Below are 20560 nucleotides of genomic sequence, written 5' to 3'. Positions count from 1 at the left end.
TTACCATTAGGTACAAACTCAACACTAAAAAATGTTGTTGAAATAACACATCATTGGCATAACAGAAGCAGACATTATGGAAAAACAGCAATACTGACCTGCGTTAGATTAGATAGATATACAGGTGTACCTAATGAAGAGGCCACTGAGTATACATCACCGCAAATTTATTCGCATCATTTCACATCTCACTGCTGCTTTCATTGCAAAAGCTTTGCCACTTGACATGGACAGTATCACCACCTCACTATTACTACACAGGCTTTTATGCAAGCGTGTTTGCTACTTTGCATGTCTCAGTTACGTGTGTATTATTAACCTGTTTGCCTTGCTGTTCCAGATTGCCATTGAAGGAAATCGCTTGTGTCACGGCGGTAAAGGCTAAAGATCTGATAGCAGAAAAGCCACGCTGGCTACAACGCTTTACTGTTTTTCTTCTTGTCTCACCTGAATTCAGAGGAGAAGGAGGAAAAACAGCAAATAAAAAATATATTTGTTTTATTTCTCTCTGTATTGTTTGTTGCTTGATCAACATGTTGATGTGGAGAGACTTTACGTGTGTGTGTCTGCCTGTGTGTGTGTGTGTGTGTGTGTGCGCGTGTGTGTAAGTGTGAACTCTGGACACAAACTGCTCAAAGCTTGGCAAAGTGCACAACAAAGGATTTTGTTTAGGGGCAAATGTGCGCTTATTGTCAGAACTTGTGGTTGGATCAAAAATTCAAAATGTTCACATGACCCAGTTGGATTGTTTATGTTAGACTCACATCAGTGTCAGTTTTCCTCACATTTTCTCTCCTCCTGATTCTTTTTCCTCCTTCTCTCCTCATCTGTTTCTCTCAGGTGGTGCAGCAGCAGAAAGCTGAATGCTCTCAGAAACTAGAAGGCCTTACCATGTGGTTAGCTGGAGCTGCCAGCCTGCTGGCCAGTCAGAAAGGAGGAGCTGAGTCAGGTGACGTGAACGTCTTGCAAGAGAAACAGAAAAGACTAAAGGTAAGAAACTTTTAGATCCACATGAACTGAATAATGAAAACACCCAAATCAAACTCTTTTGCAAGTTTACATTGTGTACACGTACATTTGGCTCACTTTGATTCTATTTATAATCGAAGGCTGCATCCACACTTACACATTTTATGTTTAAAATGCATAACTTTTGCTAAATTAATGCCTAGAATCATCACTACGGCATTTTCAAACCCCATAAATGGAAACCAGTGACAATGCTGATGACCTTAATTTAGTTTAAAAATGCTATTTGGGGGCCTCAAAATTAAAACTTTAGAAACTGGTTCCAAAATGTTATGTTTTGAATATGCCACGCATGTTAATTGGTGGATCCTGTTCTAACAGTGGCGTCATGGCCGCACTTCCCGCATGCGCATTACGTTTCAGGTAAATAGCCATGCATGAGTAAGAGGACAACAGTCAAAACAATGGCAGACTACAGAGCTGAATTACAATGCAAAACTATCAATCCACCTCTATGCCTTTATGTGCAGGCGTGTGGTGCTCCAAGCAAAGACAGCTGTGATCTTACTTTTCACCATCTTTATGGTATTTTCTGTACATATTTGAAACATCAGTCACCACAGCTTGTTTGTAACAGGCTGAAGCTGTGCTATGTTAATTCACATTTTCCCCATCACACAAACTATAAAAATAAATAAAATAAATAAGTAACCAACAGCAGAGTAGACTATCTGCTCCCTGTTTACACCTGCAAGCTTATGCCCAATGTTAGTCATGTGTTAGTATAGTCGATACTTAAATGCCTGTGTGTACAGAGATCATTTTCAGTGTTAAACGCCCAAAACATTTTTACGTCTTTGACCAAATCAATTTTCCCTCGCTCTCCAGGAAGCACAGAAGGATCTTCAGACCAAAGAGCAGGGCATCGCTGAGGCAATCCGCTCTGCAGAGGAACTCCTGGCTGATAGAGGAGAAAGTCTGAGCCCAGAGGAGAGGCAGAACCTCCAGGGGGCGCTAACAAGAATGAAGGAGCAGTACAGTGCCCTCAAAGATACAGCAAACACATCATTGTCAGAGCTGGACACAGCCATCAACACCACTCTGCAGCAGAACACACAAAGGGTAAAATAAATAAGTGGTTAAAAATGCACATATTCTTCAAAAGCTGCTTGTCGTTTTTCTCGTATTTATTTTCTTTCCCTCTCCTCTGCTCCAGGCGAAGGCTGAGGAGGAGCTCCAGGAGACAAAAGGCCAGATAGACTCTCTGCTGAACGAGCTTTCCTCCCTTAACCAACCAGGCGGGAGAGGAGCTGGATCAGCAGCGGCCAAAGACGTCACAGACGCATCATTCTCCCAGCCAGAGAGCGCTGTGATGTCACACACAGAGATGCTGCAGGTTTGACTCTCTGCTCTACATGCTGCACATTTTGACTTAAACATCTTGCAACGTTATTAAATTATGACCTTTAATTGTCGCCCCCTCTTCCAGGCGGAGCTCCAGCAGCTTCAGGCTCAGCAGGCTCAGCTTCTCCAGATCACGCAGTCAACTCGCTCCCTTCTGGACCAACCAGACTCCACTGTTCCTCCTGAGGAGAAGCAGCGTCTCCGAGCCGCCCTGGATCAGCTGCAGGCTCAGCACCAGGACAGTCTGCAGAGCTGCCAGGTATAACAATGGATGCTTTTTAGTTTCAGAAATTGTTACATTTTTTTGATTTCTTTCGAAAGCATAAGAGGAAGGCATCTTAGCAAAACATGGTCCAAAAACAAACAATAAAATGACTAATAAATCTTTCCTTTTTTAACAAAAAAGAAATTTAGGTTACATTTTTTTGGAATTGTTGGGACATTTCTCACTTAGTTGGTAATTGCCTTTTCCCCCATATTTTTGATTGAAATCAAACCACTCATTTTTCAAGATGTCATGTAGTATGTTAAAGGCATCTGAACGCCAGGGTTCAGAGGGTTACGCCTAATGTGCTCTGCTCTGTGAAATATGAACCTTTTTCTAAATATAACTTCTTGGTGTTTTTGTCAAAGCTAACTTCTTTACTGCGTCCACTGTGACTATTTCTTCCAGGATCGTCTGAGGAAGTCTGAGGCTCTGAAGGACGAGCTGACAAAGTTCCTCCAAGAACATGGAAGTTTAGGTGCCTGGCTGGAGCAAAACGAACAGGAGCTCCGCTCCCTGGGGGAAGGAGAAACTGATGCACAAGGACTGAAGAACCGACTGGAGGAGCACAGAAAAGTACGCAGTGCACACACAATAATAACATAATGGAAATTACTCTATAAACTGCTCTATGCTGTTAATTCACATCTTTAATGTTTAAATGTAGAGCTACAAATTCACAAAGTCAGACAATCACATAAACAAGTATGAGAGTTTATCAGTTCCATTTAACAGGCTGCAGGTTCTCCACAAGAGGGAGGTGTTCAGTCACGTCAGACCAGTTTTACATAATCTATGATACTTAGAGGAAAGTAAAAGCAGCAGCACCTTAGACCTGCAGAAGAAGAAATGATAATGATGCCTCAGACAACAAAACTTACACTTTGCAGCTTTTAAATGTTGCCAAAAGACTACTAAAGACTACTAAATAGTGTACAGTACTCTTATAATGTTAAGAGTTATTGTCACAAAGTGGCCCCATGCTGCTGCAGTACTGTATGTATGACTGTTTAAATCACACACAAATACTGAACTGCTTAAAAAATCAAGTATATTACTACAGCTTTCACTACTGTTAATCGAAATTTGACTTAAATTTCCACATAAAATTCCAACTGGGAACTCGGAAATTACATCAGAGTGGATTAGATTTCACTTTATCATCAGAAATAATACTGACATTTGTCTTGCGTCCCAGGACATCAGCGGTTTCTCACAAATACACATAAATACAAAATCACAAACAATATTTAACCAAACAACAAAATCATACAACAAACTCTACAAATCACAGCAGACATTAAGAGTGGATGCAGTGCAATATATTACTTATTGCCTATTACATTCAGTGTTCAGCTCCAGCCATCCTCTGATTAAATAGGTAATTTCACCCTAAATTCTGACTTCCCATGGCAAATTGAATGCACCAACAGTATCAGAATTGCAGAAGACATGACTTCTTTGTCTGTAGCTGGCATACACTGACATGTCTACATCTGCAGGCTCAAATTGAGCTGCTGTTTCTTTTCTTGCCTGTAGTTGGTGAAGGTTGCTCTGTAACTACAGATCTGAAAATGCTGGCCGTAAAATGCTTGCTCTGCAGTTCTGTAGTTGTGTTATTTTGCCTCTGCGTGGTTTCAGGTGCTTTGACGTGAGGTGAATTTGCAGAGAAATGTCACTCACTGCATCTGAGCCCAGCGTAGCTGAGTAAAAACTCATACTGCCCTACTATGCTTTTTTGACCTTTAATTATCCACAGAAGACTGACTTTCCACTCTCAGTTTCCATCCATCCATACACCCCAACATGCCCTGATTTACACTCATAATCACATATTCTCATCAGGGAGCTGCTGAGAAACTCCGCTAAGGCAGATCATTTTCTTCTTAAATGTCCCCTTGAGATCAGTTTTAAAATGTTTTACATCTTTTCCCAGCTACTCTGGAAATTTGAACTCTGGACCTGCTGGTCATGATCATGCTTTCCATTAACACTCATGTGTTTATAAAAATGTAATTTTTCCTTAGACAATATATCTGAATTAATTGTCCCCAGCTGACCTGTAAATGTGTCTGTGTTGCAGCTCGCTGAGGATATAATTTGCCACAAGGCAGACCTGCGATTTGTCTCCATCTCCGGTCAGAAGGTTCTGGACTCTGCTCAAGGAGCTCTGGAACAAGTTGGTGGTTCAGACCCGGCTCTGGACAGCACCAAGCAGCTGGTAACTGACAAACTGCAGGATGCTAACCACAGATACACAACCTTACACACCAAGGTGAGGAAATAATGGAAATTATTATAAATTACACTCACTGAATTTATTTTTACACGTTGTCCTGAATTTACACAAACATTGAAATTCTTTGTCGGCGTGTGCAGTCTACAGAGTTGGGCGGCCGTTTGTCCGGCCTGTTGGAGAGGTACCAGCAGTACCAGGATGAGGTCGTCTCCGTCCACTCTTGGCTCACAACTCAGGAACAGAACCAAAGCATAGCCAAGCCCAGTCTGGAGACAGACCCGCAGAACCTGCAGAACACGCTACGACAAGTACAGGTGAAGCATAAACATCAGCGTAAACAAAACATTAAAGGCAGAAAAAGAGCACAGAATATTAGTATGGAAAAATGTTGTTCATAATCTGGACTCGTCAACAGTCATCTTTCCCAGCCACTAAATCATGATAAGTTCTGACCAAAAAATGTAATGTCATTCAAGAAATCAACATCTGGGGGAAAAAACAGTAAAATGGAAAGTATGTGGTAACCTTGTCTGGGTTTTAAAATTCCATCTCAGCTATAGAGACAATTTCATTTTGACTCTGTGTGTTGTCTGTCCTCAGCTGCTGCAAGACGAGCTGGCAGAGCGTTCGGTGCAGTTGGAGAAGGTGAAGAGAGCAGGAAGAGATCTGGTCAGCACAGACGAGTCTCCTTCCCTGAAAGCTGTTGACATCCTCTGTGCCGCAGGTGACTCACCAAATCTGTCCCACATAGTCTGAACCACAGAGCTCTGTGAATCTAAATGGATGGATGTAAAAAAGAGTGAATTAAAAAGGTCACATTCTTATTTTGCCCTCTTCTGCTGTGCAGATGGTTTAGAGAAGAGGTTTGGCTCCCTCTCGGCATCGGTGTCCGAACGGGCTGAGCAGCTGCAGACAGCTGTGGCCCAGTCGGTCAGCGTCCAGGAGGGCCTGAAGGGTCTGCTGAGCTGGCTGGATAAACTGGCTCTGAATCCTGGACCAGTCGAGCCCACCGCACAGGCTGTACAAGACGCCCTGACACAGAACCAGGTAGGAGCAGACCCAGAAGAAACTGAGGAAGTATTTGATCATCACATCTACAAAACAAAATATTGATAGGATTTTTTAAACCCAATGTCTCCTCTACTTTCCCCAGAAACTTCGCCAGGAGCTGCTGTCCAGGCAGGGCAGCGTGGAGGCAACGAGAGACTCTCTTTCCAGACTCCTTCAGAGCTCCGACGCCTCCACGGCCTCAGGCCTCCAGAGCTCTTTAGATGAACTGACTCAGCGCTATGCTGCAGCACAGGCCAGCCAGGCTGAGAGGGAGGCTGAGCTCAAAGGGCTTCTGCCCAGGCTGGAGAGCTACGAGCGGATGGGGACCGACCTCCAGGTCTTCACCCAGAGCCGACTGAAGGCTCTGAGCCCGGCGGGCCAGCCAGACCGCAGTGTGGATGACTACAGGCAGACCATTGAGGTCAGCAGAGGGGTCAAAGTGTCACAAATAGGTCATTCGCAGTTTGGCCTCATTTGATTTTAAGGCTCTCTAAGACTTTAAGACTTCTTAAAACCTATAAAGGCATCAGTGGATTCATTATACTTTTGCACTTTTCAACACTTTTGTCTTGTTTGTCTTTTCTCAGGAGGTCAGGTCAGAGCTGGAGCAGGAAGCCAGCCAACTCAACTCCTTCTGCAACCTCGGCACCGAGCTCAGCCAATCAGAAGCTTTCAATAACACTCAAAGCCTATTGGATAATGTCAAAGGAGTGTCTGACGAGTTCACCCAACTGGAAGCCAGTGTCAACGAAAGGTACAAAATGTTAACAGATAACACATAAGAAGTGTCTTTTCTACAGGGTTCCCACAGTCAAGAAATTCCTGGAAAAGTTATGTATGTAGAAAAAATTGTTTGCTAGGCCTGGAAGTGGTTTGGAATTAAGAGAATGTTTTGGAAAAGTTTTAAATTTACATTGTTGTGACTATTAAAAAAAAGAAAAGCTCATAAAAATCTCAAAACATCTGCTTAAACAGTATGTAAAAATGTTTCTTGTAATACTTATTTAAAATCCAGTGCTTTGCTATATGACCATTGTAACATCAGTGGTATTACATGATATACATGGACCAAACCGACAAGTGCATGCATGTGCAGTCCTGGTCTATTTGCATTTTCAGCTAGTTGGCGTTGGAAATGTCTTACAAGCAAGTTAAGTTGCTTGTAAGACATGCCTGTGAAGTATGTTTAATAAGATATGGCTGTATCGGCTGTATCGACTGTTTTGAAAACTCACTGGTAAAAAGGTTTTGGAGCCCAGTGTCTAATTTATGCAGCCACAGTTGAAACGTCTTAACAATCAGTCTTAGATGTTCATGACTTTGCTGAGGAAGTTTTTGTCCTTTTTTTGTCTTGTTAAGTAGCAAAACATAGATGTATATCAATATTCTGATCTTTAACATGTTTGCTCCAGTGGGAAACGTGTTTTTACATAGAAATAATGGGAATTATTGTCTTTGAGCTCTTTTTAATTGCGTTGTTAAAAATCCTGCAGTGTACCATAAATAACACAAGGGAGCGCCAAATACAAAGCTGTTAGGAATCTGTCTTTACTATATAACTTTTGATGTTTAAATCTGACTTTGTATGACAATAATCCAGATAACAGTAGGAGACAGAGGCAGTCAAACTTAAAAATTAAGATTTAATTAGATATGATGGGCCTTCTTTTATATTTTTTAAAAACTCACAGTGACAGGCTTTGAGGAACAGACTATGCCGCTGGCATTTCCAAAATTTGTTTTCTAAATTTATAGCCTTCACGGAGCACCAGTTGCTATGCCGACCCTGTCTGACGTCGTTTCAGTGAGGAGTCACACTTGAAGCCTGACAGATGAGGGGCCGAGGGTTTATAAATACCATCCGTCCAGTACAGAATTATTGGATTATACTTGAGTTTGGTCAGCCTTTCACATAAAAATCAATCAATATAAAGATATTTATATATGCCTGTTCTGACATTTAGAGAAAAAGATCCAATCGAAATGTATTTATAAAGCAAATTTAAAAACAACAGAGTTGACCAAAGTGCTGTGCATCAATAAATAGATAAGAAAAAAACCAAACAGCATATATCAGAAAACAAGACCTGTTTGTAAAAATGCAATAAAACCACAAGGTAAAACAACACACACAAAAAAAGATGTCATCACTTATCTATAATCTGAAATGTGTGTCAGTAAGTTGTTATCTTGTTGGTGAGAGCACTTATACAACACACTGTACATGATGCAGGGGATTATTCACTGTGCTGCATGATGTTTCCCAGCATTTGGCTACTGTACAGTGTGTGTTTGTGTCTGTGTGTGTGTGTCCAGTGTGAGCTGATGAGCCGGCGTGGGTGCTAATATAAGCAGAGTGGACATGGCTCATTGTCCGTCCTATAAACGGCCTACTCGGATGACTCCCAGCCTCGAATCCCCGGGGGGAGAAAATAGCAGCTTGATAATGATACTGCTCCATGCCAGACGACTTCTCGGAGCTGTTTTGTCTTCGGGCAGTCAGCATTTTTCCAGCCGTAGCTCAACACAGATCACAGACATAGAGAGGGAGGTCAAGGCTGCGTTAATGCAGGCCGGTGTGGACCTTGAATCAGTGCTTTGTGTGGTCTAGGTTGTTTTTTTTTTTAAAGAGAATAAATTATAAAAACAGTTCAAGGGAGATTAATACATTTTCTACTGTGCATATAAAATATAGAAATGTGATTTCAAGGGATAGTTTGGATCTTTTGAAGTGGGGTTGTATGAGGTACTTATCCATAGTCAGTGTACAGTGGATGTCAGTCGGTTTGCCCCCAGTTTGGTGAAACAGACAGGAGTATCAACATGGCAGCTAAGCAATGTGTCCTCTCTTGTTCTCCTCTGTTTTCCTCTCACAGGTTTGCTGCCCTCCAGGCCTGTGAGCAGCAGCTTCTCCAGTTCCGCGGCCTCTCCGGCTCCCTCCTCAGGTGGCTTCAGACGGCACAGGACCAGCTGCCGTCCAAAGAGACCAACCTCAACACAGAGGGCCTGCAGAGGAGAGTCCAGCAGCTCAAGGTGTGTGTGTTTCTATTTAACCCACAATTTGAGTTAAAAAACAGCATCCACCGGTTTCACATAAACAACATGAAAACAATGAGGGAAGTCAGCCTTTGACTCCATGAATGCATTCTGCCTTCAGGACTTGTTGAATGACTGGGAGTCACAGGGATCAAGAGTTCAGGAGCTGAACAAGACTGGCTCCGAGCTGGAGTCCCTCATCATTGACATCACCGCTCCTCAGACCAAAACTGGTAAGAGCAAGAGTCGCTGCCCAACACATCAATTGTCCCACTCCTCCCAAACTTTAAATGTCTTATTTTCCTCATGAGAACAATTCTGCAGGCAATTTAGGGGGGAGTCACAGACGATGCAGGTGGGAGAAATAAAATCACCAAGAGGTTTACAGAATTGTTTGACCTGAAAGAAACACAGAGTGGATAAAAAAAAACACCAGAGAGAAGGTAGTAGAGGGCACTTTATAATCAATTCTGTTATGGTGATTTGTTTTTGGTACAGCTAATCTGTGAAGACAGGTTTAAACACAGAAATTTGGATGTGCTTTATACATATTTTGAGATCAAAAATGGGGACATTTTTACAATAAAATGCAGTCAGATACAACAAAACCACAAAGTAAAACCTCAATAATTATTATATACATGAACAAGCATCTGTTTTTCCATAGTATGGATTTATTTTTATAAAAGGGTATGGCCCTCTGTAAGTCCATAACTGGTCATTCTTATATAAATAGTTCTTTATTAAAAAATGCATATGGAAAACAGAAGGAAATATCATACAAAAGTAACATTTTGAGTAAGCAGAAAAGGTTCTTTTGTCTGTCAAGACTGGATCAAAAAGCAAACGATAGCAAAGTTGGAAAGCGTGGATTGAAATTTTAGATATTTCACAAATTGATCCAAAACTTAATGCTGCTTTTTGATGAATCCATTAAATGTTGTATAAAGACGATGGGTGTCCTCCATGTCTTTCTCGCTGCTGTCGTCTGTTTCCACGGCTTTTGTCGATGCCTGAGCTCTGTAGTATTTGTGAGGCTTCCTGCTGCTGTAGAGTTTCTGTCAGAACTTTAATTGTATCTATGTCTTTTTTAATATGTCGGTTAGTGACTGGTCCGGTTGTGTGTGTGTGAGAACATGCTTGCATGAGTACGTTGTGGTGCCACCGTCTCAGTCAGGTGTGTGTCTTTCTCCCAGGTGCTCCTCAAATCAATGGCTCATCAGGTCCCAGCAGTGTCAATGGCATTCACACCTGTAAAGGTGAGCTCTCCCTCTAGCTCGCTCTCTTTTCCTCTCCTCCTAACGCTTTATAAACTTAAGCACCTATTGAATTGTATGGAAAAACAATTTCTGCCGGTGTGATACAACAAAAAAAGATCTAAGTCATTATAATGGCAAACCCTCTCCAAAGAATGAATATCTAAAACAAAAAGAGAGAAGTGATACTTACGATTTTTTTTTAAATTCTAATAATTCTGAGAAAGTTTCTCATTTTTGTGTGTCACATTATTATTCGGATATTATTATCATTTCAAAATAGCGTTTCATTATTTGTAATACTGTCATTATTTTTCTCAGTTTCGAGTTTCTCATTATTTTGAGATATTAAGTCATTTTGAGATACTACGACTTTATTAGAGAAAATTCCTAATTACTCTTAGAAAGTTTATCATTATTTTGAGATATTAAATCATTATTTTGAGACAATAAATAATTGTTTTGAGAAACTAAGTTATTATCTTAAGAAATTTTGTCATTATTTTGAGAAACTTTCTCATTATTTTGAGACAATAAATAATTGTTTTGAGATACTAAGTTATTAAATTGGGAATTATTCTCATCGTTTTGAAAACATTTCTCATTATTTTGAGAGACTTATATTGAGTTATTATTCTGAGAAAGTTTGTCATTATTATGACTTATGATTTTTTTTTAAAAATCACACTGGAGGAGTGGGCTTCCATAAAACTGTGCTGGTATTATTGGTTTCCTCATACCGGCCACATTGAGAGATTACTACACTGTTATCCATTGTGTTGTTGCCAGTGTCCTGTCTCTGTCAGCTGTCTGTATGCTCGACATTCGTCAGTGCCAATTTTGTTCAAGTAAAACAACACATTACAGCAACATTAGGATCTCACTCTATTTATGCTGTCTGGATCTATCTGCACTACAGGCCTGTAGGATAATACAAACATTTCTAGTTACACAAGTGTTGACTTTATTTCTGTATCTCCCCAGCTGCTTAACTCTATATGCTGAACATGTTTTTTCTGTTATTGTGCCCTTAGACTTGACGGAGCTCCAGGTAGCCGTATCAGATGTAAACGGTCGATATGAGACGCTGGGCGGGGAGCTGAAGGAGCGTCTCAGTCGCCAGAAGGCCTCACTGGAGCTGAGGCAGAAGGCCAGGCAGGGCGCTGATGAGCTGAAGAGCTGGCTGACAGACAGAGAGCAAAGCCTGAAACAGGGACAGACCGCCTCCCCCTCCAAACCTGAGGTGGTACGTGCCCAGGCCCAGGAGAACAAGGTAAAGGACGAGGTCCATCAGCTCTGCATGAAGGAGCATTATAACCTTTGGCCCCTCTTAAAAGAGAATTTAAATTAAAAACTGTTTTGTCTTTGTTTTTTACAAAACGTATTGCCAAAAAATGCAGTCACATCCATTTTAAATTTTAAAAATTACAGCAGATAGTGTCCACGTTGACTCAAACATGTCTTATCTGTTGATATCTGAACATTGGTGTTTGCTTTATCCAATTTTTTCTTGTTTGTTTTTTGCTATTTTTAAGTTGCCTCATTAAGTCTCAGTCATGGTCTTCTTTCTTCTCTTTTTTTAGGCTCTGCTCTCGGAGCTGGCTGAGCACTCTGGCAAAGTCGAGGAACTGAAGAGCACGCTGAGGAAGCTGATTGCTGACAACCCCGATTCTCCTGAGGCTGACACCTGGAGACAGCAGCTGCAGGAGATAGGTAGGTGCTGTAGGTGACAAAAATAGATGAGGACATTTGACAAAATAATGGACCAGCTGTTTTACAGATACTAGATAGATTAGAACTCCACCTCAACTAAAGCAGATGCCCAAAGGCAAAAACTAAAGTCGAATGATGCTGAAACAGCTACTAGAAATACTGGATTTAATGCAACGTTTGATTGGCCCACCACTGCAGGTGCTACAACCCACACATCTGATCTGGTGGAGTCGAAAGTGTTGTCTTTAGGTTTAGGTTTAGTTTATTTAGGATGGCACAGTGCAAATTAATAATTACACAATTTTTAAAATGCCAGAAAAAGCCAGGAAGCTTTTTTTCATCTGTAGCCCCTTGACCAAAGTGTTACACAAGGCTTCCTAAAATACAACAAAGCAAAAGAATTAGGTAATAGGGTCTTACACATCAACAAGAAAAAAAATGTTACCCATGTCAACACTCTCATTTTCCTTGAAAATAATCAAAAAAGCAAAAACTTTATTAAAAAAAGAAGGGGGATGGGCGTTCAAAACTGGAAAAAGAAGGAGACAATATTAAGCCTTTTTACTGTGTTTTTGAAAACCGTTAAACGGAGAGTGAAACAGTGCCTCAGAATTTGTAATAATTTTTCTAAGAGATGGCGAGGAACTGAAAAATCAATATTATCCAGGGAGAGAGTGGGAAGTGTTCCTGTCAGAGCTATTTGTTCGCTCGCATGCTCGATATTTTTACCAGGGCCGAGACAGAAATATTTAAGGTGAAATTCAAGAAGGGGGCCTTTATATATTTTATATTTCATAATGCCTTTTCAATGCCATGTGGACTGAATACACACACTCACACACACACTGATGGATGCCCAGAACATGAGTCAGAGAAGAAGAAAGATACAGAAGAAGTAGGAGGAGGGACAAAGGCAGAAAATGTCTAATTGTTTTGTCAGTTTTCTTCACATTGAGTCAGATTTGGTTTCATCACCATCACTGATATAATTTTATGATCACCCTCATTTTTACACTCTACTGTAATAAGAACCTAATGTTGTACAACGTGATAAGAAAAGGAAGGAAACTAGACAATAATGTGTAACAACGAATATGTTATTTGACAATCTGCTACAGAAATATATAAACACATCCATCAACATTCAGCATCTCTCACTCCTGCTTCCATTGGTTAATTCCCCAGACTCCCGCTGGCAGACAGCCAATCAGACGGCAGCCCAGAGGCAGACTGAGCTGGAGACGTGTGCCGATAGGCTGGGCAGCTTTGCTTCGGCGGCCAATCAGCTGGGCCCGTGGCTGAGGGAGAAGGAGCTGATGATGAGCGTGCTGGGACCGCTGAGCATCGACCCCAACATGCTCAACACACAGAAACAACAAGCACAGGTGTGTGATGGAGGACTGAATCACAAAAATAAGAGCAAACAGGACAACAGACAAAAATGCAAACAGACGCAGGATGGCAATCGATACTTAAAATCAAGCATGAGGACAAAAACATGAAAGAAACCCACAGTATGAGGCTATAAACGGTCGCGTCTCTGCCGATGCAAGACAGTAAAGCCGTGTTCGACATGTGATGACAATCTGTATGCTCATTTAGCCACTTCTTAGCAACCACCTTTTTGAAAATACTAAAGCTTCAAAGTTCACAGTTGGGTATTTACTGATGTATTTTATGTTGTATAACAAAACGCCAAAGTGTCTTAAACTTGTGTTAACCACAGAACTTATTTCAGGCATCTAACCAAAAATGTATTAAAATTCCTTTGTTTTAAACACACAATTCCTTTCTTTTTTTTGGCTAATAACTCCTGACCACATCCCTGAATAATGTACCCGTACCTCTTGTCTTTCTTTAAGTTCATGCTGCGAGAGTTTGAGACCAGACGGCCACAGTTTGACCAGCTGACCCAGTCTGCTGAGGGAATCCTCTCCCAGACTGGTGACTCCGCCCAGGACCCCAAGGACCTGGCGGAGGTGCGATCTGAGCTGGGCTCCATCACCCAACAGTGGGAGGATTTAACAAACCGACTGACCCAGAGGTCAAACCACATCGACCAGGCCCAAGGAACCAGCGAGCGGTACCAGGTATGTCCAGCCAGATTGGTTGTATCATTTCATGTTGTCTCCATGACTGTATCATCTTCTAACCCCCCTGCTCTCCTGCCCAGGCGTTGCTCAGAGAGCTCTCCTCCAGCGCTTCTGCTCTGGGCGAGAGGTTGGACAGTCAGGCGTCGTTGAGCGCCCAGCCCGAGGCGCTAAAACGCCGCCTGCAGGAAACTGGAGAGATCCGCTCAGAGCTGGAAAGGCGGCGCACCGAGCTGGCTGAGGCTGAGAGGCTCTGCAAGGAGCTGAGTGCCATCGTGGCTGAACCTTATCTGAAGGAGGAGCTGAGTAAACGACTGGAGAGCGTCAGCGGGCCTCTCAAGAGTTTAGAGGAGCGCGCAGGTTTGTGGACTTTATGTGGTTGATGTAGAAAGTTTGTTTTTTTTTACGTGTCTAAATGTGACTCAGTGTTTTGTAAGTGTTTGCAAGGGTTTGTCTCTGCTTGACTTATTCGCTGATTTTTTACACAATGATAATGGTCCGCTTTGATAAATTTATCCGTAAACATTTGATTTAGTGAAACAATATTTCCTTTCAGACTTAATCCCTGTTTAGCTGTAACGGGGATGTTGTTTTGAAATACTACAAACAAATCCACCAAAATAAATATAACAAATATCCTGTTTGTCCTTTTTTTATTTGAAATACTTTTTCACTGTTTATGTTTGTAATCCCTCATGCTTTTCTTTTCTCTAGCTGATGGTCTGTCTCAGCTCCAGGCGGCCCTGTCGTCCACCCAGCAGTTCCAGCAGATGTTTGAGGAGTTGCGCTCCTGGCTCGACAAGCAGGCAGATCCCAGAGATTCATCCACCGACTCTCTGCCTTGTCAGCCGGAGGCCATCCGCTCTCTGCTGGCACAGACGGACGACCTCCAGCGTGGGATCGCCAGCCAGCGAGGCTCCTACGAGCTGCTTCAAGCTGAGGGAGCGTCACTGCTTGCCACTCTCCCCGCGGGCGGAGACGAACGGTCTGCCCTGCAGAATCGCCTGGCATCATTGAAGCAGGACTGGGAGGGGCTGAACCAGAGGATCTCAGATCGAGAGAGCAGACTGAAGAACATTCTGAGCAAAGCAGAAACCTACCAGCAGCACAAGGGCGAGCTGATACCGTGGTTAGCGGAGTGTGACCAGAAAGATGGAGAGATCCAGCCGTCGCTGGACGCCTCGGCCCTGGACGAAGCCTTGCAGAAGGCTCGAGGTTTGTCGCTGGACCTCGAGAGACGACAACCTCTTCTCGAGGCCTTCAACACAGCAGCAGATCAGCTGCTGGAACAGTGCTGCATTGGAGAGGAAGAGGTACGTAGCTCATTAGTAGAGATGTCACAATATGAATTTTTGACATCCCCATTATTATCAGAGGAAAAATCGGTTCCCTGGTTGTGTTTTACAGTCATAAATCAGGGAAATAATAATACTTAATTTCATTTATTATCCATTTAAGATGTATTGAGTTTTTGTATTTTCAGAAATATTTTTATAATGTTTGGCTACTTAAAAATGATCTATAATGGTTAAATGGGAAGAGGTCATACAGAATATATAGTACAGTAACATGTTGCGAGTATAAACTTTTTCAATGCAGCTTTGTACATTAGCTAGTTAAGTTTTTCTCTAAACTCTGAGTTAGGCTGACAGCGGAAGATGATTTGTTGGAAAATATTTGAAGTGTTGGACCTCAGTTTTTCGTTGGCATGCTTTCGCAAATTGAATATCCATCTTCAACACAAAATGCTCCCAGTTTAAAGCGCTTTTTTGAGCAGATATAAGACTGGAATGTCAGTTTCTGATATTTTTACAGCTCTTTTTCTCAGCTCCTCAGGTGACTCCCCCTCACACAAAACTCAAACTGCAGCACACACAAACCAACAAAGTGACTGATGAGATTTGTTTTCAAAGGGCAACAATACAGAAATCAGGACACCAGACTTTCTTAGCTTCTACAAAGGTCATAAACCAAGTAAAAAAAAGAAAACTAAACTGATGTAATGTAAACTCATTTTCTGTAGGTACGAGATGAGAAGGCTCAGCTGAACCGCAGAGTAGACGGACTGGGCGAGAGGCTCCATAACCGCACCGCCCAGCTGGAGGAGCTGGCTGGCCGCCTGAAGGAGTTTGAGGAGGGCAGACAGGCTGCAGAGAGGAGGCTGGAGGCTGCCAAGCACCAGATTGAAGTCCAGGAGGCTCTGGGAGCACAGGTACTGAAAAATGTTGTTCATTGTCCTCATGTCACTTATATGTTCTTTAAAAAGTGCAAAAAGTATCCACATTTTGGGACTTTGCAAATACTGGTCAGATCTGTTCAACACTCTCTCAAAAGTGTTTGAGACCCCTCTCCATCAGTCTCCACTGACAGCAGTACTTGGAGTCGTGGCTGTAGAAGGTACAAGGTAGATTTATTAGTCACGTTTTAAATATAGTTTAAAAATGACATTTCAAAAAAGAAGAAGCTAACCCTTTTAATGTATATTAAATTCTAGCGCTTTTGCGTCTCTAATTGTGAGATGAGTAATTCTTCTCAAGTGGAAGGATGAGACATCGCCCACCCACACTCACTGGATTAGAGATGTGATGCAGTTTTTGCAGCTAGAGAAAGTTAGATCCACTCTGAGAGGATCTACTGATAAAGGACTTCATCTCACATGTTAAGAACTGTGAAGTGGATATGACACTGTAATTATGTCTAGACCTGAGTGTTTCTGGATTGTGCAATAAATTTAATACAGTTTCTCTTTTACTTTATTTCTTTTTTTGTTGTATTTATTTATTCATTTGTTTTCTTTCATGTTTGGAGGTGATGGTGGGATCTGTTGTTTAGTGAGTTTAGATTAACTGTTGCATCAGCTGTGCGTATGGGACTATATAAATAATGTGTGTTTCTTTTTAGTTTTAAGATAAAAAAAATTTCAGAAATAAAGTGTCCAAGAAAAAAGTGCAAAACTGAGCATTGATCATGTGAAAACTACATTATTTAGGCTTCTGCAATTCATGTTTATGTCTCTCCCACTCAGGCTTGCAGTGCAAAGAGCCTCGAGCGCCTGAGAAGTCAGCAGGAGAGTCTCAGGTCTCTGAAGCCTCAGGTGGTCTACCTCAGAGACCTGGCCCAGGGGCTGGTACAGGACGCACCCGTGACACCGGGAGGCAGCACAGAGGGGGCGCAGAGGCTTCAGGAGCAGGCCAGAGACACAGAGAAAGAGTATGAGGCTGTGACTGACAAGGTGAGGAGCAGAGTCATGACAAAAGACGGGAAGTAAAGAGCAAAAGTGGAAATGTGTTTGTTGTAGTAAATGCCTGAGGTTTGGATAATGATCATTTCATCAATTTCATACAGTAAGATTTGATAGTAATCATTCTGTCAGGGAACGTGTTCATGTTTTTGATGTTCAGCAGAATGTCTGCCTTTCTGCACAGTGATTTAAGGGAGTTATGTTACTTCTTTGTAGCTTAGCATCAGCACTGTACTTTTCCAAACCCGATCAGATATTGCCAATAAAAGCTGGCGAATGTCCAAAATATACTTGACCCAGATATTAAAGCAGTGCATTGAGTCCTCAGCTCAGCAGGTAGCTGTGGAAAAACAGCAGAACACGAGGAGAAGAGAGCGATGAAAGGAACCATAGCAGTCATGAATTAATGTAACCTCAACGAATGAAGCAGTCTGCAGGGAGAAGAAGCTGAATTATTTATACCAGGGGTCAGTGTGTGTAAGGGTGTGTGTCGGTGCTCAGCAGACAAGTGTCAGTGAGCTGAGAGAGAGCAGAACAACTACAGCTGTCAGAAGAGTTTTGCTATTTGACTTACAGTCATCATATATGGTCATTGTGGACATTCAGCACTTTATCATAGTTTGAAATGTAAACCGGAGCATAGAGAATTCAGCACCCACACTGTTGCATCTATTTTCTGCAACCCAGCTTCCAAATATTCCATTTAAGGTTACAGCTATCACAGGATCTCTGACTGTATATAAAACCCTTCAGCGACACTGTTATTCACTGAGATGTTTTATTTTTTTTTAATGATGTCATTGTTGGTGAGAAAAGAGTTGCAGTTCTGTAGGTGATGATGCGTACCGGCCCGCTGTACTCTTAGATAATACCTCCACTGTCTCTATTTGCGCCTCCGCAGACAGAATCTATTTTTACTTGCTGTTGTGTTGCATCATTTTGTGGTTTGGTTACACATTAATCCGCTCCACTGATTTGTTCAGTTTTGACCTGAAATAATATTATCACACAGGCTCCTCCGGTTAGGTAATCTTTTTATATCATAGATATCTAAATACTGTGTGTATTTTTTTGTGAATTTCTGGATTTGGTGGCCATTTCTTGGCAAAACTGCCCAAAAAAATCCAGTGAGTGTCCTAAAAAGACAGACTTTATACAGTGTGTTAAAGAATTGTTTTGTGCTCAATTTCAGCTTAAAAAAAACATCATCTTCCACCTCACCATCCTTTGTTTTCTTATTTTTTTTCTTATTTTCATGCCTCACCAGAGGCATTATTATTTTTGAGTTGACCATCCATACGTCTGTCCCATTCCAGTGAACACGGTATCTTAAGAACACCTTGAGGGAATTTCTTCAGATTTGGCACAAACATAATTAGATTTTGGTGGTCACAAGTCAAAGGTCACGGTCACAGTGACCTTGCATCCATCTCATTCTCGTGAATGTGATATCTCAAGAACACTTTGAGGGAATATTAACAAATTTGGTACAAACGACCACTTGAACTAAACAATTAAGTAATTAGAATTTGGTGGTCAAAGGTCACTGTGACCTCACAAAACATGTTTTTTTGGCATAACTCAAGAATTCATACACTAATTATGACAAAATTCCACACTCATGTCCAATAGGATAAAATAATGACGCGCTGGCTTTTAATATCCCAAAGGTCAACTTCACTCTGATCATTTTGACCTAACGAAGATCCAAGTACGATTGATACTTTGTCATTTATTGTGTGGCGTTGAGTGAGTGTGCAGGCGTTGTTTTTTTCCTCATGTGCGCTCCCTGTTCAGTCAGATACTGAACTGATGACACTAATCTTGGGCGTCCACCTTGAAACTGTGGGGAAGATGTGTGTGAAGCATCCATGTTTTCACCGACATGGATGTAAACTGTGATTTGACTGTTTTGCGGAGGTAAAGCGGTAGTTTCTGTTTGGGTTTGACACTTTATATAAAAGGTTTTAAACTTTCCTGGGCTCCTCCTGACACCTTCTCTCCACCTCTCTACATATTTTTCTTCCATCAGATCGAGCATTGCTGCTCCTCCCTGGAGTCCCGCCTACAGGGCGTTGGTGAGGTCCAATCTCACGTGCGCGACGTCTTCTCGCGCATCGCTGACCTTGATGATGAACTGGACTCCCTCAGTCCTGTTGGACGTGATGCAGACTCCCTGGCCTCACAGGCTGACGCCCTGAAGGGCTTCTTGTCCCGTTTGGCCAACCTCAGGCAGGAGCTGGAGGGTCACACGTCAGAGTGCACCACCATGCTGCGGCGAGAGGGCTCCTCCCCTGACCTCCTGGCTCTCAGGAGAGAGACGGAGGCTCTGAGCCGTCAAGCCGGCAAGGTGAGGAACAATGATGATGATGATGGTGGCATTGTTTAAATGCAGTTGTTGAGTCCTTATGTGAAATTTAAATTAGTTTCATCCAGTCACAATTTCTTTATTTTGTTCTCTGTTCTCCAGCTGAGCGAGCGGGGCCAGGCGAGGTTGGACCAGATCGAGGACGCTGCTGAGAGGGTTCGGGAGTTCTACAGGCTGGTGGCTGAGCTGCAAGGCCTGCTGGGAAGAGCCGAAGATGGGCTGAACGCACAGGGCATGGTCGGCACAGAAGTGGAGATGATCAAACAGCAGCTGCAGGAGTTTAAGGTAGGGTGGACTTCTTCTTCTTCTTCTTCTCCTTCTTGCTGGTTATTTAAATGGATGTGAGTGTGCAGAAGTGTGTGTGTGAAGCAGCAGTGTGTCAGTGAAGTCCAACAGAAAAGGATAATCAGAGAATCTGATTGAAAGCTGTTCCTAACCTCCTCTTTCTTCATAATTCCTCCATTTGCTTTGCTTGTTTTTTGGCATACTTGAGAAGTGTGTGTGTGAGAACATGTGTCTCATGTGTCACTGGCAGTCATAATATCCACCTCATCATGTGGGTAAAAACATGAAAGGATTTAACTGGAGTCAGCGTGTAAAGATTGTACGTGTTTGTGTTCACAGTCTCTTCCATTCCCGTCATGCCGCTGAAACTAATTTGCACAGCTAAACAGAAAATCTTGAACCTAACACGAGCTCAGGTTTACAGCACTGCTGTGTGTGTGTGTGTGTGTGTGTGTGTGTGTGTTATGAATAGTGACATTCAATATTTGTAGGTCTGTACCCATCCTTTTCCTCTTGCTCATACCTCTGGAGACCATGAGGTAATGGTGTGCATGTGTGTGTGTGTGTGTGTACGCACGCGTGTGTGAGTGTGTGAGAGAGAGAGAGAGAGAGAGAGAAAGACTCCCGTGGTGGGTCAGGAGTCA

The 20560-nt window shown here is 42.3% G+C and overlaps 1 protein-coding gene across 20 annotated transcripts in view; it reads left to right on the top strand.

Annotated features, from left to right (window-relative positions):
• Positions 1 to 20560, top strand: part of macf1a (microtubule actin crosslinking factor 1a) — a 281961-nt gene that overhangs the window by 188963 nt on the left and 72438 nt on the right. For all 20 annotated transcript variants that reach the window (XM_088090424.1, XM_088090432.1, XM_088090426.1 and 17 more), the window contains 24 exons: positions 841 to 990; positions 1858 to 2091; positions 2186 to 2365; positions 2459 to 2632; positions 3047 to 3214; positions 4722 to 4913; positions 5018 to 5191; positions 5478 to 5601; positions 5725 to 5924; positions 6031 to 6348; positions 6515 to 6681; positions 8804 to 8960; positions 9085 to 9196; positions 10160 to 10222; positions 11254 to 11492; positions 11803 to 11932; positions 13118 to 13317; positions 13795 to 14022; positions 14106 to 14382; positions 14737 to 15335; positions 16046 to 16234; positions 17048 to 17254; positions 19296 to 19613; positions 19734 to 19916. In XM_088090424.1, coding sequence (XP_087946550.1) covers positions 841 to 990; positions 1858 to 2091; positions 2186 to 2365; positions 2459 to 2632; positions 3047 to 3214; positions 4722 to 4913; positions 5018 to 5191; positions 5478 to 5601; positions 5725 to 5924; positions 6031 to 6348; positions 6515 to 6681; positions 8804 to 8960; positions 9085 to 9196; positions 10160 to 10222; positions 11254 to 11492; positions 11803 to 11932; positions 13118 to 13317; positions 13795 to 14022; positions 14106 to 14382; positions 14737 to 15335; positions 16046 to 16234; positions 17048 to 17254; positions 19296 to 19613; positions 19734 to 19916 — 4983 coding nt within the window. The remainder of the gene's footprint in view (positions 1 to 840; positions 991 to 1857; positions 2092 to 2185; positions 2366 to 2458; positions 2633 to 3046; positions 3215 to 4721; positions 4914 to 5017; positions 5192 to 5477; positions 5602 to 5724; positions 5925 to 6030; positions 6349 to 6514; positions 6682 to 8803; positions 8961 to 9084; positions 9197 to 10159; positions 10223 to 11253; positions 11493 to 11802; positions 11933 to 13117; positions 13318 to 13794; positions 14023 to 14105; positions 14383 to 14736; positions 15336 to 16045; positions 16235 to 17047; positions 17255 to 19295; positions 19614 to 19733; positions 19917 to 20560) is intronic.

The sequence above is a fragment of the Plectropomus leopardus genome, chromosome 17 (assembly GCF_026936395.1).
Source record: "Plectropomus leopardus strain MGB_pleo_1.0 chromosome 17, ASM2693639v1, whole genome shotgun sequence".
Lineage (NCBI taxonomy): Eukaryota > Metazoa > Chordata > Actinopteri > Perciformes > Serranidae > Plectropomus > Plectropomus leopardus.
Note: the sequence above shows the minus strand (reverse complement) of the source record. Positions and strands in the feature narration are given on the sequence as shown.